The 20,286-nt window shown below is 37.7% G+C and overlaps 1 protein-coding gene across 1 annotated transcript; it reads left to right on the top strand.

Annotated features, from left to right (window-relative positions):
- The first annotated feature begins 814 nt into the window (after nt 1-814).
- Nucleotides 815-17,187, top strand: LOC143891638 (mitogen-activated protein kinase homolog D5). Its single transcript, XM_077396179.1, has 6 exons — nt 815-1,222; nt 1,323-1,452; nt 5,694-5,831; nt 8,457-8,789; nt 14,724-14,904; nt 16,762-17,187. The coding sequence occupies exons 1-6, from the start codon at nt 1,005-1,007 to the stop codon at nt 16,932-16,934; spliced, it is 1,173 nt and encodes a 390-aa protein (XP_077252294.1). The 5' UTR covers nt 815-1,004; the 3' UTR covers nt 16,935-17,187.
- The last annotated feature ends 3,099 nt before the right edge of the window (nt 17,188-20,286 follow it).

Raw genomic sequence — 20,286 nt, 5'->3', positions numbered from 1 at the left:
ATGATTGTAAGCCCCCAACTCAATTATTTTTTCGTTTAAGATAATAGCAACTGCCCCAAACCAATTATTTCGATTCTGAATTTTGTTTAATTTTGAGTCCAATAATCGGTTTGGGACTGACATCACAATATAAAATGAACGGCCCCCGTGAGATTATGTCAACCGATTGTGAGGGCCAATCTGATTTTTGCTCAAAAATTAATAATTGTCTTGAGATTAAGTCAAGACAATTGGGACTTTGTGAGGGCTAAACCGATTATTAGACTTAAAATTAATAATTTTGAGTCGTCTGGCACTCCCAAAGTTGACATAATCTCAGACTTCTCATATCGCTTTCCCACACAAAATCCTGATTCTCTCCCTCGAGAAGCAGCTTCGAATAGTAGGACCCACACGTGGTTCTTTTCAACCATATAGATTTGTTGCGCTTTTTTCTTAAGATTTGTTTTGAGACAAAAGCCAGGTGTGCGTAGGACGCACCAAGCGAATCGTAGATAGACACGTTTATTAATAAATAAATAAAAAATCATCCTCAGTAGAGCCATGGGCCGAGCTGCTGTAGATTCCACCCAACAAACGCTAAACTACAACTTATTTTATCGCGATATAATCACGAGAAATTCCAAAATTCTGGAAAATAGTTCACGACTATTTCAAATCTCATCACAGCCGCCCTACTCAGACCCACGTGGCTCATTTGCCAACGATTAAAATCGTCCTTAATCTCCACCGTCCGTTGTTTACATCGACAGCATCTCCACCGTCCATCTCACGTTCCTCGATCCTCTCGTATAAAATCCCGAGATTTCAACTTTCCCCAACAAAAACAAAGAAAGGAACCAGAAAAAAACAAACTGAGAGAGAGACAGAGAGAGAGAGAGAGAGAGAGATCTGAAATTTCTCAAACCCTGTTTTCTAGTAAATTAGGAAAAACGATAGACCTTTCTCTCAAAAGTTTCTCTAAATTTTACTCAGGTCGAGTAAAATTTCTAGGGTTTTGGGAAATGGACGCTCAAGCTTCCGACACCGTCATGTCCGAGGCAGCGCCACCTCAGCCACCGCCTCCGGCGATGGCGCCGCCCGGAATTGAAAGTATTCCGGCGACTCTCAGTCACGGAGGCCGTTTCATCCAGTACAACATCTTCGGAAATATTTTCGAAGTCACTGCGAAATATAAACCTCCGATCATGCCTATCGGAAAGGGCGCATACGGCATCGTATGGTAATTTTTGCTAAATTCATGCCCCTTTCTTATGATTCCATTTTTCTTCTTTCTTTCTTTTTTCTGATTTTTTTGGTAATTTTGGTATTATCTTTTTTAGTTCTGCTTTGAATTCGGAGACAAATGAGCAAGTAGCAATAAAGAAGATTGCGAACGCGTTTGATAATAAAATCGATGCGAAAAGAACCCTAAGGGAGATAAAGCTTCTTCGGCATATGGATCATGAAAATGTCAGTGAGTGTTGGTTATTGCTTCTTTTAGTTGATTTGTTTGAGATTTATTTGATCAACAGGTTACAGTGATTTCGTTGGTACAATTCATTTAACTTGAATCAAACCTAGTTTAGAAGATCTGATGGTATTGTCATTAGTTTCTTTTGTTTACTGCTGTTTGCTTTGTTTTCGTGCGGTAATGGTGACATTTATTAGAGAGGATATGACTTAACAAATGAAGCAATATTAACCTAGGAACTGTTAAACTGATGGAGAAGTTCAATGATTTTTATGCATCTGAATTGGAGATGGAATTTAGATGTTATATAATTTTTTTAGCCATATAATGATTTTGAGGGCATCATTACGAATGTGTATTAAGGTGGGAGAGCTAAATTGAGAACATGAACATCCACTCATTGGAATCTCCATGCCTGCTTTGACAGGTTTCCTATTAATTCAACCGTTGAGTTTGATTTGATTGCCTTTGGGATTGACTTCAGAAATTGTGTGGTATTGTAGCTATTGTCAAGGTTTTTTTTTTTTTTTTCCTATCAAAAAAAAAAAGGTGTTTTTTGTTTATTTGCTATTGTCACTTTTTCAAGTATTTTAGTTGTGAGTGACGCTAAAGTTGATTAAATTATATGTAAATCAATTAAAGTATCTATTGACGGTTTTAGTTGTGAGTGACGCTAAAGTTTTTATTTGCAACTAAAACAAAGGTTTTTGTAGGGTTTTCAGTTTAGCAAGAAACTACATAAACTGATGTTGTTTCGTTTAAGATGAATCATACCACAATTTGGGAAGTTTTGTTAAACCGAAACTATAAAAAATAAGGGTTATAGTTCAAATGGGCACCTGAATTAGGAAACTTCCAAAGCTAGTAAATAAGAAAGCATGGTTCTGAAAGGTCAAAAAAATTGAAGTTTGTAAGTACCTTAAACCAGAAACAACCTCTTTGGTGGTTTGTGCTTTGCAACAAAACAACCAGAGAATGTGATAGCTTATGAATTCTAGGGTGGGTGATTTGAGTTCTTATAGAGTTGGAAAAGTCCAAAACTTTTCTAAAAAAGAAAAACGTGTTGTAAACATGCGGTTAAAATACTTATCTAAAACTCGAGAATTCCTATTTGTAAAACAGTTAAAGTATATGCAAATTGGAGGAGAAATCTATGGTCAAAAGACACAGAAAGTTCTGGAAAAGAGTCAGTGAAGAAGCCTAAAAGTCACTTTCTTTTTGGCATTTTACATACCTTAATATACACGAAGTACCGATTTAGAAACATAATTTATGCCTTGAGTTAGAGAAATTCTTAGAAAGAGTTTTATGTGTAGTTTATTCCGTTTACACAACATGGCCGAACAAATAGGAATTCTCGAGTTTTAGGAAAGTATTTTAGCCGCATGTTTACTACACGTTTTTCTTTTTTAGAAAAATTTTGTACTTTTCCAACTCTATAAGAACTCAAATCACCCACCCTAGAGTTCATAAGCTATCGCATTCTCTGGTTGTTTTGTTGCAAAGCACAAACCACCAAAGGGGCTGTTTCTGGTTTAAGGTACTTACAAACTTCAATTTTTTTAACCCTTCAGTACCATGCTTTCTTATTTACTAGCTTTGTAAGTTTCCTAATTCAGTTACCCATTTGAACTACAATCCCTATTTTTTAAAGTTTCGGTTTAGCAAAACTTCACAAACTGTGGTATGTTTCATCTTAAACGAAACAACATCAGTTTCTGTAGTTTCTTGCTTAACCGAAAACCCTACAAAAACCTTTGTTTAGTTGCAAATAGAAACTTTAGCGTCACAACTAAAATCGTCAATAGATACTTTAACTGTTTTGCATAATAGAGAAAATATTAATCTAGGAACTGTTAAACTGATGGAGAAGTTCAATGATTTTTATGCATATGAATTGGGAATGGAATTTAGATGTTCTATAATCTTTCCAACCATATAATGATTTTGAGGCATCATTACAAATATGTACTAAGGTGGGAGAGCTAAATTGAGAACATGAACATCCACTCATTGGAATCTCAATGCCTGCTTTGACAGGTTTCCTTTTACTTCAAACACTGGATTTGATTTGATTTGATTGCATTTGGGATGACTTCAGGAATTGTGTGGTATTGTAGCTATTGTCAAGGTGTTTTTTGTTTATTTGCTAATGTCACTTTTTCAAACTGAGAGTCCAAGGAAAACTCGGCCAAGTAAATGGGACTGACTTGGGTTGGTCCAGGTTTGATGCCATCAATTTTTCATTGACTTGGGCATGTCAAAGAAGATTTGATTGACTTGGTAGGGCAAAACACATACTTAAACGAGAAAAAGAAGAAATGCATCCATACTCGATGCACATTGCAGTACACTTGGGATGTCTGATAGAGACTCATGCATCATAGGAAATTCACAAATTAAAGGATTGATATCAACTCAACTAAACTCAACTAAGCCTTTGTCCCAAACTAGTTGGGGTCGGCTAATGAATCCTTTAGAAAATTTTCATGAAGAAGGTGAAAGAATCTACCCGGCTCAAATTGACTAATTCTGATCCTGACACTAGTTGGGTTCTTCTACGTGGATCATTTTTTTTCATTCTCTCCTAAAGGTTTCCCTGTTATGTTCCTAGCCATCAAGTCTTTCCTCACTGTTTCTATCCAAGTTGTTTTCGGTCTGACCCTTCCTCTTTTTACTCCATCAACTTGGCACTAGTCACTTCTTCTCACTGGAGCATCCAAAGGCCTATATTGGATATGCCCAAACTATCTTAAGCGGTGCTCTCTCATCTTCTCCTCAATTGGTGCCACCCCCATCATGTTACGGATGTCTTCATTTTTAATTCTATCCAACCTTGTGTGGCCGCACATCCATCAGCATTCGCATCTCCGCTACGCTCATCTTATGCACATGCTGCTTCTTGGTATCCCAACATTCTGAGCTGTACAACATAGCTGGCCTCACAGTTGTCTTATAAAGGATTGATATCGACAGAGAAAAAAAAATCTTTTTTCTTTCTTTTCCTCCTTTTTCTAAGAAAAAAGTTAAGCTATTTGGTTCATCCCTTTCTAGCTTTCTTCTTCTAGGCAGTGTAGCATATGGCAAGGTTAATGTCTATAGGGAAGAAGAAAAAGGAGATGTCAATCAAGATTCAAGTAAAAAAGTTAACCGGAATGAAGGATATCGAAGATCCATATTTCGATTGATCTTTATGATCTATGATCATAGAAGGGACATGTGGTTACTTAATCCTTCATGCATAGGTGCTGAAGTTGTCACCATTTTCTCTCATTTCACAATTTCAGAATCCACAATTTCTATCTGCTGTCGGCAGAGTGTGCAAGAGCTGCTTTGAACAAGCCACGCCAAAGTATCATGGAAGATATGGTGACAAGACCAGGCTTTCCCCTCCGCATAGACTAGGAAACAGTTCATACCTACCAAACAAAATTGTTGAGATTCCTTGACTTCGATCAATACTGTTGTCATGTCGGCCACTGTTTTCTTCCTAGCGGCATTAGGATCGGTTTCTAGCAACGGATATTGGATTGCTAGATTGAGATGATAGCAGAGAGGGGTGCTGGTTTGATGGGCAGAGAAGTGGGGGTGCTGGTTCGGTGGGCAGAGAGTAGAGGAGAGGAGAGGACAGATGGGAGCACATGATCATTTTATGGAAAAGAATTACCCTGGTTTGGGCCATAAGTAATTTACAACCCTTGAGGGTAAAAATGATGTTGGACCAGTTTGAATATTTGTGTTATGCCCTACAAAGGTGATTGGAACAGCAGGAAATTGGCATCTTTATGCCCATTTCATGCCGAAAGAAACAGTCCCATAAGGAATGTTTAACCGTTCCAAAGTGGTGTATATGCTTTTAAATCTGGAAAAATACATCTCACTCCTACTTGTCAATCATGTAATGGTAACAACTTTCTCAGTCTTGATCAAACATATGGATATAGCAAGATATGCATAGTTCTGTACAAAATACATGCCAAATACAGTACACAGTGTCTTCCACATTCTGTGTTGAGTAATGTATGCAACAGTTTTTGATGATTCACAAGGCCTGCAGAGAATAGGTTCGGCAGAGCTGAAAATATATTATGTTGATCTCTTTTCATATCTTTTTTTCATACTATACTCTTTTTCCTCATTTTCTACTATTGGAGTTCAGTATTGTTTACATGGTTATCTGCAATCAGCTTCATGCGAAAATCTCTTATTGACTGTCGTGGTGTTTGCATTTATCATGCAGGTTGTGGCGATCAGAGATATAATACCACCAGCTCTTCGGGAAACATTTAATGATGTTTACATTGCTTATGAGCTAATGGATACTGACCTTCATCAAATAATTCGCTCCAATCAAGCTTTATCAGAGGAGCACTGTCAGGTTGCATTTGAGTTTTCATAATAATTAGAATTATCGTTAAGTTCAAATAGAATTGTGGGATCCCTCTTACAGTATTGAAGCATTGATATCTGTTTCCTCGTTGGCCTACCTGTCCAATGAAGTTTCCGGAAAGTCAGCCTGGTTATATATCTTCTGAAATACAAAATTCTAATGAGTTCTATAATATTTAACTTCACTTTACATACAGGCCCCTAAGGTTATGAATGCTACTTCTGGTAAACTACAGAATTCATATTTATATGCTAGGTGGCCAAATGTTAAATAGTTATCAGATTATATTATAATGCTTATAAAAACATTATTATCTGGTACAGATTTGTTGTTAATATTCCTCAAAAACAGGGAGGTACAACTACTAATTACGTCAAATCTAAAACTTCGACAGACTATCTAATCCTTGAAATGATTATTTTTTCATTCCATAAGTAAATAATTGCATCCGCTATCTGTCAGATTTGCCAATAAGCATGCATGTTAGATGGATGTGTCCGTGCCAGAATTCATTTCTCTTTTCTGGCGCAAACTCAGCTTTTCTTCCCACAACTTATTGTGAATCTAAGTTGATCTATCCTTGCATTGACGAAGTGAATCTATACATACATGCATGCACTTCATAAATGATGGCAAACTATTTTAATGTGTTACCCCGGTCATGACACTTTTTCTCTTATCACTTAGATGGTGTTGTCCTCTGGATAATCATTTTATTTTTGTGTTTGGATCCATCATTGACAATTTGGTATTATACCACTGAGTGACGTTATTTGAATGCCGGAACGACTGTTTTTTTCCCTAGATGATTTCCACATTAGATTGTTAATGTCATAGTTACCGGAAATTTCCTAGTTGGATGGGAAGCTCGCTTCCCCGGAAACTCGCTTTGGAAGCTAAGTTCTTCTCACTTCCCAAATCTAAAACTTGTAATTCTAATTAGTCACTAAGTCTTGTTTTCTTCTTGTAATCATTACGTATATTAACCCTTCCTAACCTACTACAATCCTACTCTTTGTATCTACATGTTCACTTCCAATGAGGCTTCTTACATATTGAGGTTTGACTTTCAATTATGCTTCCTATACATTTTCTTTTTACTTCCCGTATTTTCTCTATTATGAACAGGGAGCTTCCTGCATCACCTCTCGCACTCGTTTCCCACTCTGGCAACTATATGGTTAATGTTTTTCCATTTTACTGCACCATGGCATTGTATCACTTTAACTTGTTATGAATTAATTAGGGGAAATGATAAATGCACCCCGTTTCATTACTTCGGACACCCAGCTGTACGTGGCAATCAACTCAGTTGAATCCTTCCCATGTGAAGTACATCAGCCCCTCTGCAGTCATAGATGCACTACAGCTGGGTGTCCCAAGTAATGACTAGGGGCGCATTTATCACTTACCTTAATTATAATCAACAAATTCAAGCCCTTATTCATATTTCAGTTGGAGAATCTTGGAGATGTATTCTTGAGATCTCACATGGATTTATTTTGTTACTCATACTTTAAGTTTAAAATATGTTCAAGTTTCTTCTATATTCTGGTTTATGCTGTTCTGTGGTCTGCTCAATCCCTTAATTCAACCCTTCTTTCCAATCGCGTTTAAACTTAATCTTCCAAGGTAATATAATGGTTCTTGGTATTCCTACTTCACCTTGGCTGCATTCAGTTGGCAAGTGATAGTTAGAATTAAGTACATTATTATTTAAAGTAAAGCTTTGAAATCAGAATTTGCAATTAATTTACAAGTGATAGTAAGAAAGATGGTTGTTCGAAGCAAATGTGGTCCAGGCCCTGGCCAGCAATTTGGGTAGCTAGAGGTTGCACAACACAATCATGTTGGGTAGAACTAGAAATATCAGGAAGAAAATAGCGACCACCGAAGGTGAAGAAGGCAGCCCCAACAGTAGTAGCACAAATATCAAGAATAAGATTCTCTTAAATTGAAAGTTTTGAGTAAGGTGAGGATCTTAAGACAAACAACCAGAGCTGGGAAAGTATGGAAGAATTCTCCTCTATTAAATTAATCTCGTGGAAATCATCAAGGGGTTGTTGTCTTGTTAGCAGAGTTTCAGACAAAAGTTGTCCAGTTAATGGACGAGGACACATCATAAGTCAATTTGTTTGGTGCCACAAATTATGATTCTGTGTATGAATATACTTATAGTATTTTAAAGCATATAATACTGAATTTCTTGCAAAAGTGCCAATAATAGTGAACTATATCTTACATGCTTCAGATGATCATGGCAAAAAAAACCTATAACACTGAACTGTATCTTACATGCTTCAGATCACGAATAGCTCACTGAACCATCTCATAATTCTGTCATTTCTTCCCCATGCCCACCCACTCACCCACGCACTCACCCACCCTCACACGCACACCCTTTAAACTTTCTGTCCTATCTGCTCACATAAAAAAATGGTCTAAGGATTACTCAAGTGAATGCATGCTTTTGTGGCAATTCAAGTCGGTGCGTGGGCAAACTGTTCCCCATTTTCCTGATGTCATTGTTTGATCCAATCTTTGTTCTTTCAAAGATGGCTGCACCACTTGCTTTATAGATGAATTAACACCTTCTGTATATTTTTTTTGCAGTATTTCCTGTATCAGATCCTCCGTGGATTGAAATACATACATTCTGCAAATGTTCTTCACAGGGATTTAAAGCCAAGCAACCTACTCTTGAATGCAAATTGTGATTTGAAGATCTGTGATTTTGGACTTGCTCGTATTACCTCTGAAACGGATTTCATGACAGAATATGTTGTTACTCGATGGTATCGAGCACCAGAGCTATTGTTAAACTCATCAGAGTACACTGCGGCAATAGATGTATGGTCCGTGGGCTGTATTTTCATGGAGCTGATGGATCGGAAGCCTTTATTTCCTGGAAGAGATCATGTGCATCAGCTACGGTTACTAATGGAGGTAAAATAATCAGTTTCGAATAATGTTTCTTTCCAATTTTATTAGCATTCTGGTTTTGGAAGAATTATATTGTGCAATTCTATCTTTTCATTCTACCATTCGAAAAAGTTCTCTGTTATTATTCTGCCTAAATCTTGAAGAAAACGAGCACAGTATGACAACTGGAAGTTAAGTTGTATGAGTAGAAGGATAGAAGTAGTGAACTTCACTTGGAAGTTTTCTAGATCTGAGCTTTGCCATTTAGGTAACTCATCAGTATCTTCTGTTTAAGAGCCTTTATCCAGTTAGGTAACTCCTTTTATCGTTAGCTTAGGCTCAGTTTAGTGATGGACAAAATGAACAATCAACAGTTAGTTCAAAACTGAAATAAATCAGTCCACATGTTTGTACCTACCAAGGATCATCTTTGCTCCATTTCTCTGATGATCAACGTAATGTTTGTAACACTGCCCTTGGCTTCACCGTAATCAGCAGACCTGAGTGTATGCATTTTGTGAAGCAGAAACTTGAAAATTTGAAAATTTATCAGAAAACAATTATCCCAGCGAACTGGCATCCATCGTAAGAAGGATGGTTTAAACTTAAAAACTGCTTTAATGTGACTACATTATTGTAGTAAATAAATGCAAAAAATGGTATTTTCACTGTTTGGTATTTGTGAGTTTAATGCAAACTTAGGGTTCACAGATGACTTTCTAGAAATTTTGGAGTCTGTCCCAATAATCAGATCTATGAAATCCAACTAGAATGACCTAGAAGATGTTCCCAAGGGGGTGAGGATATGATGGGTGAATGGTAAAAGTAAGGTAGGTGTTGTGGGCGGCAAGGGTAGGGTCGATCCAGGTAAAATAAGGATGCAAGTGAAGTTGTTCTGTACGTGGGAATGGCGTGCCGGATGTCTAGCCTTGATCGTCTGCAGCTGGTAGCTGGAAGTGTCTGATAGAAGAAGGAGAGATAGCTAGAGCAAGAAAAAGAATGAATGATCTCAACCAATACAAGGAGAGATGAAGGAAAGAAAGATCAAGATCGTGAAAAGAAAGGAAGATCAAGAAAAGATCTAGATCAAGACCAAGAAAGTAAAAGAAGATCAGGAAAAGAGGGAAAGAAGATCAAGGAGAGGAAAGATAAGGGGAAAAGAGGAACGATTTGTTGCCATTAAAAAAAAAGCGGGAAGATTTATAAACCCAACCGGGAAGGGTGAAGAAGAAAGGGAAGAAAACTATATGTAGGACATAAAGAAGGGAGAAGATGGGAAATGAGAAGGGGGGTGAGGAAGCAGGGAGAAGAAACAGAGAAGAGGAGATATCTTGCGTCCAAGGATGAGTTTTCACAATTTCCAAGACTTCCTAGGGCTTCCTTCCTTTTTGGTCTTTTATATGGGCTGAGGGATTTTTGCACCGACTAAAAATAGTAAGTATTTTACTATAAATAGTAAGTCCACGATTACTACCGCAGGCGGGCCATATATTGATGTGGACATCCCAACGTCTAGGATAAAAATTATAACTAAAAAATAGAAATAAATCCCAAATAAAATGGTTAAACAAATTTCTCATTAAAAAAAAATAACTTAAATCAAGTCTATGGCTAATGAATCACATCAGAGTTCTTCCTTTATATAAGAGATGGACCCACAGCACAGGGAGAGGCACAAGCCTTAGTGCATGAATTTCGTGTCTTAAGAGAAGTTACAGAACTGGTTTTTCCCAGTTGTTTATTTCATTGCCAAATAATTTTAGTTCACTTCTTTAAATTATACAAAGAAAATTCCAAGCTTTGATTCTCTTTATGTCTATCAACATGATCGAAATTCTAGGCATTCGCTACTTATTCATCGACGACCTTTTAAAACGGAGATACTTTTACCCCTTTTGTTGTGCCCCAATTCACTACACAATATACCCACACTCATCGAGGTGATGGTGCAACGAGGTTGTTGGCAGGCAAGACAAAAATCTTGTGTCGGAATGGCAAGTCCAACTCACGGCAATGGGGAGGAGGTGAGCAGTAACGATGGTCGACTAAAATGAAGAGCAGTTGCAAATTAAAGAAAAATGGTTTGAGATAAAGTGATGGAAAAAGGATTTCGCGGATTAATTGGATAATGTTCTGTAGACTAGAAAACAATGTAATTAATGCTGCCCCACATCCTTTCATACAAAACTGTACTAAAAAAGCAGTTGCCATGGTGGCGCCAATACCATCTCGGGTAGTCTCAAGTGGTAAAACTATATAAAATATATTAAAAAAAACTATATTCGGGTCAGGTTTTTTCCTCATAAATTCAAATAGACCCGAGAATCATTCATGATTTTCAATCTCAAACCCAGCCCAACCCAAGACCATTGATTTTGAACCTGACCCATGGATTTTTCGGGTCGGGTTGATGCGGGTTAGGTAAAACCCAACCGAAGTTGCAACCCTATTGATGCCCCCCTCTACGCTGATTTCTTCTAGCAAGTTGCGACCATATCAAACTGTACCCAACTCAACAAAGCCTTTGTGCCAAGCTAGTTGGGGTCGGCTAAATGAATCCTTTAGAAAAAAAATTCATGAAGAAGGTAAAAGGGATCTACCCGGCTCTAATCCTGGTTCTAGTTGGGTTCTTCTACGTGGATCATTTTCTTCCATTCTATCCTCTCCAAGGTTATGTTCTCTGTTATGTTCCTAGCTATCAAGTCTTTCCTCACTGTTTCTACCCATGTTATTTTTGGTCTACCCCTACCTCTTTTTACTCCCTCAATTCGGCACGAGTCACCTCTTCTCACCGGAGCATCCAAAGGCCTACGTTGGATATGTCCAAACCATCTTAAGCGGTGCTCTCTCATCTTCTCCTCGATTGGAGCCACCCCCACCTTTTTACGAATGTATTCATTTTTAATTCTATCTAACCTTGTGTGGCCGCACATCCATCTAAGCATTCGCATCTTCGCTACACTCATCTTATGCACATGCTGCTTTTTGGTGGCCCAATATTCTGAGCCGTACAGCATGGCTGGCCTCACATCTGTCCTATAAAACTTTCCATTCAACTTGGTAGGGATTTTATGGTCGCACAGAACTCCTGAGGCAAGCTTCCACTTCAACCAACCTGCTCTTATTCTATGGTTAACATCCTCTTCAATCTCTCGTTCCTTATGTAGAATTGAACCAAGATATCGAAATATATCCCTCTTAGGTACCTCCTGTCCACTCATATTTACTACGTCCTCGCTCCGCTTCCTTATATTACTAAAGTTGCATTGCATATATTCTGTCTTGGTCCTGCTCAGTCTAAAACCTTTAGATTCCAAAGTAGTTCTCCATAACTCTAATTTAGCATTTACTTCTGCTTTGGTTTCGTCGATTGATACTATATCATCTGCAAATAACATACACCACGGCATCTCATCCTGGATACCCTCTGTAAGCTCATCCATAACTAGCGTAAAAAGATAAGGGCTTAGAGCTGATCCTTGGTGCAGTCCTATTGTAATTGGAAACTCACTAGACGTGCCATCCGTGGTTCTAACACTAGTTATTGCTCCATCGTACATATCCTTAATCAGATCAACATATTTAGTAGGTACTTTTTTCCTTTCAAGGACCCACCACATTGTTTACACTCCTGGGAACCCTATCATACGCTTTCTCCAAATCAATGAAAACCATATGAAGGTCCTTTTTATTTTCTCTAAATCTCTCAATTAACCGCTTAATCAAGAAGATAGCTTCCATAGTCGATCGTCCGGGCATGAAACCAAATTGATTCTCTGACACGTTTGTCTCTTTTCTTAGTCTATGCTCAATTACCCTCTCCCAAAGCTTCATGGTGTGACTCATTAGCTTAATTCCCCCGTAATTGGTGCAAACTGTGACAGATTTAAATAATCCAGACAAACAGCGAAGAGAAATCCCAAACTAGAACAATGAGTAAAAAGATATCACTAACTAGAAGGAAAAGGACTTGAAATCGAGCCCAAAGATCCACCCCATATTACAAAAGTTGGAGGATGCAACCAGGAAGAGTCTATAATCCAAGAAAAACATAACCTCTGTTTCGTGGGATTTGACTTAGTTTTTAAACCCTTGCATAATGACACGTGAAAAGACTAATTTAACACACTAAAATCCTTGATCTGACATATAATCATGTCCTTTAATGCCAAACTACCATAACTTTCTAAATAAATGAAAAGTACTAGTTGAAAACTTAAATAAAAGTCCTCCTAAATTCCCTAAGGGTCACATGAACCCTTTAGTGGGCAATGGCCCTCTCATGGCTAAGGTTTTAAATTTCGGTTTCGGGGTTAATTTCGGACCCCACCAAAACCGAAATTTCGGCCAAAATCCCGAAATTCAGTAATGGGGTGCGAAATTTCGAATTTTTGGACCAAAATTTCGGTAATTTCGGTTGAAATTTGGTAAAGGATTTAAATTTTAATTTTTTAATTGAAATTTTGTCGAAATTTCGGAAATTTCGACCGAAATAAGTTACATTTCGCTGATTCCGCCACTTTCGATTTCGGCCGAAATTTAAAACCTTGCTCATGGCAACCTTTGGTAGTCTCACTTGTACATTAATAAGGGAGGTATGTTGCGTCATGTTAGTGCAGAACTGCTTCACTCATATGACTTGGGGGAGCACCGGCAGACATCGAAATTCTGTAAATGGAAATGGTTCCACGTCTGGTGCTTGTACAATTAAGTGGAGGGATTGGGATATTTTTGTTTCTCAGAAAAAAGAAGAGAAAAAAAAAACTCCCAAATACTTGTACAACCAACTTTGAGCAGCTTCGGTTCAATTAGGTAATCTTTATGGAGTTTTTATATGCTGTAAGGCCTTACAACAATAGTGCCCTTGTACGGTAGAGGTACCACCCTTGATATTTGATACAACAGCAGATCACTTTTTGAGAAGCTGCTGTTGGATCAAATATCAAGGTTGGTACCTCCACCATACAAGGGCCTTATTGTTGTAAGGCCTTGCACCATATAATTTCTCATCTTTATGATCTTTGTTTTAGAGATCTTTAGCTTAAGAGTCTTTACCGAATTAGTTAACTCTTTGAAAATTTTAATGTTCTTTACCCAGTCAGATAACCCTTTAAAATCCTTAGGTTAAGTGTAGCTTCCCAGTTATATGACTCTTTGATATCTCTTCATAGGAGAAGTTATATGATGAAAGGGTGTTCAAACACGTAAAGGTGGTACGCCCAAAGACCCACCCTTGATATTTGATCCAAAAGCAGCTCCTCAAAAAGTGAGCTGCTTTTGGATCAAATATCAAGGATGGGATGGTGAGTACGTGTTTGTACGCCATTTCATCATATAATTTCTCTCTTGCTAGATCTTAAATTATTGGCTTTAACCAGGTAGGTAGCCTTTATGATCTTTGCTCAAGAATCTTTACTCAATTAACTGTTTTAGAGATCTTTAGCTTAAGACTCTTTACCCAATGTACCTCTTTGAAATCTCTAATGGTCTTTACCTGGTCAGGTAACCCTTTAAAATCTTTGGGTCAGTTATATAACTCTTTGATATCTTTAGCTTAAGAATTTTCCCTAGATAGTAAACATTTAAAGATCTTTGGTAGCTTTATGATCTTCAAAATCAAATTAAAGAGTCCAAAATACTCAACCGTTTTTAAGATCTTAAATTTAGCATCCTTCCAAACTAGGAAACCTCGTAAGTGCTTGAATCTAAGAATCTGAATTTAAAGGTATGAAATTGTTGGAAATCTTGAGCGCATTCATTAGCACATATTCGTGTTTTCTCATGTCACAAGGTTACATGCATAAGTGGTGTGCACACGCAGCAAGCATCATTCTGTTACATACAAGTATATGATATGTCATATGCATATGATGTATGCGTATATGATATGCATATGATGTATGTGTATATACATATTTATCCATAGTTCATTATGGGCAACTATTGTTGCACATGCAGCTGATTGGCACACCGACGGATACCGATTTGGGTTTCGTCAACGAGAATGCCAGAAGATACATTCGGCAACTTCCTCGCCACGCCCGGCAGTCATTTACTGAGAAGTTTCCACATGTCCACCCTGCAGCTATCGATCTTGTTGAGAGGATGTTGACATTTGATCCCAGACAGAGAATTACTGGTAAAGATCTTTCCTGCCTTCAATGCTTGGTATCTGTTTGTAACTTTGTACACTTGAGGATTGTTGAAATGAAAGATGCTGGTAATAATATTTACCTGAATGCACTGATTGCTATTTTATGTGCAATATGATACCCTTAGAATACCTGCACATGCATTTATTGGGTTGTGGCTCTCTGTATCTGACAGAACGGTCATGCAATTTGAAATATTTATCATACGTTAACATATGTTTACACTTTCCAAAAAGAACAATGTTTTTAAAAATTCTAGAAAAGGGGATATGATAAATTCTCCCATTTTCTTTACATGGGACAGCCAACTCCAGTGTACGTGGCAATCAGGCCCCTTGAATACTTCTCATGTGAAATAAATCAGCCCTTTTGCAGTCATAGATACATCAGAGGTGGCCCCAAGTAAAAAAAAGGGGCGGACATATCACTTCCGTAAAAAAAATACCCTTATAATATAATTTTGTGCTGCAGGAGGAGAAATCAATTCTGTTCTGATAGTTTGGGTTAAAGTTGTCATTTTAACTGTAAAAAGGGCTATTTCTAATTAATAATTTAATATGTTTCTGAATGGTTTTGTGGAGAGAACTTGTGGTTGAACTTCACAAAATATGAATGGATGTTTGAGTATCTGAAAATGAAATGGTTGCTTTTTTTGTTTTTCATTGACAAAGTTTCAGCATCACTACATTGAGCTAATTTGCCTCTTTTAGGTTTTTGTATCTATTTTTAGTTGTAGGATCAATCGAGCTATTTATTCAGTTTTGAAATTCATCGAAGCAAATTTTCCCCTTCATTCAAGAATCAAGAACCGATGAAAGCTCTACAAGCAGACACTCGCTGAAGCCTTTCTACATCAACACATGAACCACATCTTTATTGATTGTGGAGAGTATTATTGATCATGGACGTTGATTGGTGAGCAAAATGTGGATTGGCAATGACCCGAAAAGGCCAAAACTATGACTTTACAGTTAATACATTGAACCATAAGTGAGGAATGCCAACTATCAACGGGCAAAAGAACACACTGATCCGTGGTGCTTGGATTGTCCAATTGCTGCGACTTCTTGGACTATTATCAATTCACTTGTTGGAACACACTGATCCGTGGTGCTTGGATTGTCCAATTGCTGCGACTTCTTGGACTATTTTCAATTCACTTGTTGGTCCGCAGCGTCCGCTAAATCAACAGCCCCATATTTCCATACATATGTGCTGCATATACAGTGGGTTCCACACTAGCCAAGAAGCATAATAATATTTTACCTTCTATAGTACTCTTGATCCTGCAATGGGGGGTGGAATTTCAGACTTTCCCACTGGTTCTGTTGACATGATGAGAGGTCTTGCTACTAGCCGATGATCCATTCTATAAGTCTCAGAAGATTGTACAACCCTTCCTCAGAACTAGAACATTTGTTTATTGATCTTGCTTGTTTTCATATGATCATTAATTGATTCTCTTAGCACTAGTTTGGGTGTACTATCTAATTGGATTATGAGTTCAACTTGTGCATAAATTTGCAATCTGGTTAGATTTTCAATCTATTGCAAATTTACATTTCAATGTAGGCCAGCTGCAGCCACAACGAGCTTTATTTAGTTTTTATCAGCCTGTTAAGTTAAAAGACTCTGAAACTCCCTTCTGCTACTCCCTCTATTCATTTGATCCCTTGTTTCATTTGCCTTAAACTTCCTCTCTGTTTCTTTTTCTTTTTCTTAAAACGCATACTCTGTTTTTATTCTGGTCACAGTTGAAGACTTCCTGTTTTCATTTGCCTTAAATTTCCTCTCTGTTTCTTTTTCTTTTTCTAAAGTTATACTCTGTTTGATTTTGGTCACAGTGGAAGAGGCCCTGGCGCATCCCTACCTCGGGTCTCTTCATGATATCAGCGACGAGCCAGTGTGCTTGACACCCTTCAGCTTCGACTTTGAGCAGCACGCTTTGACTGAGGAACAGATGAAAGAGCTCATCTATCGCGAAGCACTGGCCTTTAATCCCGAGTATCAGTGGTAAAGTTAACCCCCCCCTCTTCTTTTCTTGAATGGCTTAATGCATTCGTAGTGCAGTAATTTGCATGTTGTGTATGTTGCAGTAGTTTATATACTGTAAATATGTTCTTTCGGAAACCTAATCAGGAAAATCCGAAATTGTATGATTTGAAGGGCATGAACATTTCAGGTAAGTTATTTCAAGGGTGATTGTGTGGATGTTTGATGAACTTGAATTTACAAGAAGACTTCAAATTTGAAGTTTTAATTCGAGGAAAGATGGTTTGTTCCTTGACTTGAAAAAATTGATATCCTGGTACCTTTCTATAGGCAAGCTTCAATATTTGTGGTTTTGAATGATCATTCCACAAATGCCCTTCTTATCTTCACCTTTTCTAACTGGCATTTTTAAGCCTTTTAAGAGAAAAGCACCCTGGCTTTTTCCCAATAGACTTGAGAACGCGTAAGACTCTAGTAACCTCCTTGGCAATCCCCATCTAAATCTGCATAAAGATATATTCCACCAACGGGCACATCATTAGAGGAGAACAAAGGACATCGAGTCAAGTAATTTGCTATCGGAAATTCTTCCACTGAGTATCTGAATCTCACGCCATGCTGCTTCTTTTTTATCTCCGAATTGGTTCCCCGCCCTGAACAAATAGGAGGCGTGGGCCACTGGTCGAACATAAGCCGCTCTGCTTCTGCAACATGCAATGGATAGGGGGTTCTGTTTTGGGCTTTTGGGTTTCTTTGAGGTTGTTTTAGAGGAGGAGAGAGAATGGTGTGCTAAGCAATCTTCCTTCGGAGGGGTCTTCTTTGCGTTCTTTTTTTTAAGGTGAGGATGAGGAAGAGCGACAAAAACAAGAGATCTGGTAGGTGAGGAACTGACTAACTGAGGATATTTACAGAGAAGAAAAAGGGCAAAAATCTTCAGGGTTATTTACTGTTACGTGTCACAGAGTTGTATTATTGACAAAAAAATGTCACTTGTTAGAGAAAAAACGAATAAATGTTGATTTATAAAAAATCAAAATTTTAGGACCAAAATGCCCATCAGTACATTTATTCTGCTTCCCTTCTTCTTTTTACAGTTTTACTTTTACCCTGTTTTTAACCTAGTTGAAGTGCTTCTTCTCCGGCGAAACCTACTCTTTTCTCCTGCAATACGTAAGAAGGTAAGCCTGAAATCTCATTCTCCCTCTCTCTCTATATTTATATTTTATTTTTTTCAAAACTTCATCTAACGTCATCTCCTCTCTCTCTCTCTCTCTCTCTCTCTCTCTCTCTCTCTCTCTCTCTCTCATTTTTTAGGGTATTCAAAAGTTTTTTTTGCTTGAAATGTACAAAATTGGACCCATCAGCCTTTTGCCTCATCAAATCTTTCTCAAAAAGGGTTTCGAGATCTCCCCCTATTCTTCTTAATGTAAAAACAGGTATTCGAAGCCAAAACAGGATATTCGAAGTCAAAATTTACTTGGTCGAAGCCAAAAATTACTTGGTCGAAGTTAAAAATGTGTTTCCTGTAACATTCGCCGTTGTGTTTTTCGCTTCGACTGAATTTTTTTAGGCTTCGAATAACTGGTTTTTTTGCTTCGACTAACATGTTTTTAGCTGCAACTAAAACTTTTGAATTTTAGTAACATTTGGAACTTTTTTCGTCTTTAACTAATATATTTTAGCTTCGAGAAATATTTGTTGGCTTCGACTATCACGTTTTGAGTTTCGACAAACTTCTTTTTTTGCTTTGACTAACACGTTTTGGCTCCGACTAAATTTTTTTTATCTTCGACTTCTTCTTTTTTTGGCTTCAACTAACTTTTTTTTGCTTCAAGTAACTTTTTTTGGCTTTGAGTAATTTGTTTTTTGGCATCGACTAGTTTTTTTGCTTAAGTAAAAAAAAATTTGGCTTCAACTATCATTTTTTTTTCTTCGACTATCATTTTTGGCTTCCAGTAACTTTTTTTTGGCTTCAGCCACTAGAAAAGGGGAAATACTTACAAAGATAATGAGATTTTGGATATTTGGAGGAGGAAAAAGAAAATGAGAAAGGAGCGTCTCTAGAGAACTCCTTCTAACTTCTCAAGACATTTGAGCATATGCCGGAGAAATGAAGATGTTTCGCCGGAGAAAAAGGCTTCTATCGCCGGAAAATGGGCCGTTTCACACAAAAAGGGTCGAAGTAAAACCTAAAAATGAAACTGTAAAACTTGAAAGTAAAAGTAAAAAAGTGTAAAAACAAAGAAGAGAAAGATAAAGTAAGGTTAGGGGTATTTTCGTCCTAAAAAATTATTTTTTTAAATAAAACAGCATTTCTTAGAGTTTTTTCAAAAGTCAATATTTTCCCGTCATTTTTTCAAATGTCCAGCATGTAACAGTAAATAACCCAAATCTTTAATAAGGAGGGTGATGATAAATTCGCACCCCCTTTAGATGATTAGCACCTCTTTTAATGTGTTTTTGACGTAAAAAAGCGTTGAAGTCTTGCCATTGACGTGATAGTGGGTGCGAATTATCCGACAGGGGCTGCGAATGTATCATCTCCCTTAATAAAGTGGTATTTTTTATGAGTTTTGGCGGTTTTCTCATAGCTCTTAATTGAGGAAGGAGCCCATTTCAAGCCGCATTTAATGCCAGCCACAAAAGAGGGAAGAAAAATCTTTTATTAATCGTCAGCATGTCAACGTTGACAGGTGATAACCAATACACACCCGCGTAGGCCAAGCGGCAAAAAGGCCGTGTGATGCTAGCATTCTTCTAAGAATATTATAGGCGATCACAAATCCGGCTTATTGCCCTGGTCCCACCCTTATCGGATGATTCTAGACCGTTGATCAATCATGATGAAAAGGTCATTAAGATGTGTTTAAGCCTAAGATTTTTGCATGCTTCAATGATGTGATGGTGTAAACAAAATAGTTAGCTATAGGCAAGGTTTAAAATTTCGGTTTTGGACCTTGAAATTTCGAAATTTCGGTTGAAATCTGGTACCAAACCCGAAACTAATATTTTAGGGATAATTACAATTACACCCCCTCTAGTTTCTGACACATCCACTTCCACCCCTATAGTTTAAAAAGTGACAAATACACCCCTGTAGTTTCAATTTGTTTAAGGTTTGCCCCCTCAGCTGAAGGTTCGTCCATAGATTGAAGGGTTAGGATGATCCAATGGAGCTGATTTTTTTGGCACACCCTATCTATGCCACGACCCATCAAATGAACGCTTGGATCATCCAAATAATGTGGGCCCATACCCGAATCCAAACACTACCAAACGCTTTGGATTCGGTTATGGGCCCACATTATTTGGATGATCCAATACGTTCATTTGATGGGTCCTGACATAGATAGGGTGTGCCCAAGAAATCAGCTCCA

Source organism: Tasmannia lanceolata, unplaced genomic scaffold (assembly GCF_043159265.1).
Source record: "Tasmannia lanceolata isolate RefF3 unplaced genomic scaffold, GAP_Taslan_0.1 ptg000015l, whole genome shotgun sequence".
Classification (NCBI taxonomy): Eukaryota; Viridiplantae; Streptophyta; class Magnoliopsida; order Canellales; family Winteraceae; genus Tasmannia; species Tasmannia lanceolata.
This window is presented reverse-complemented; position numbering and strand designations above follow the sequence as displayed.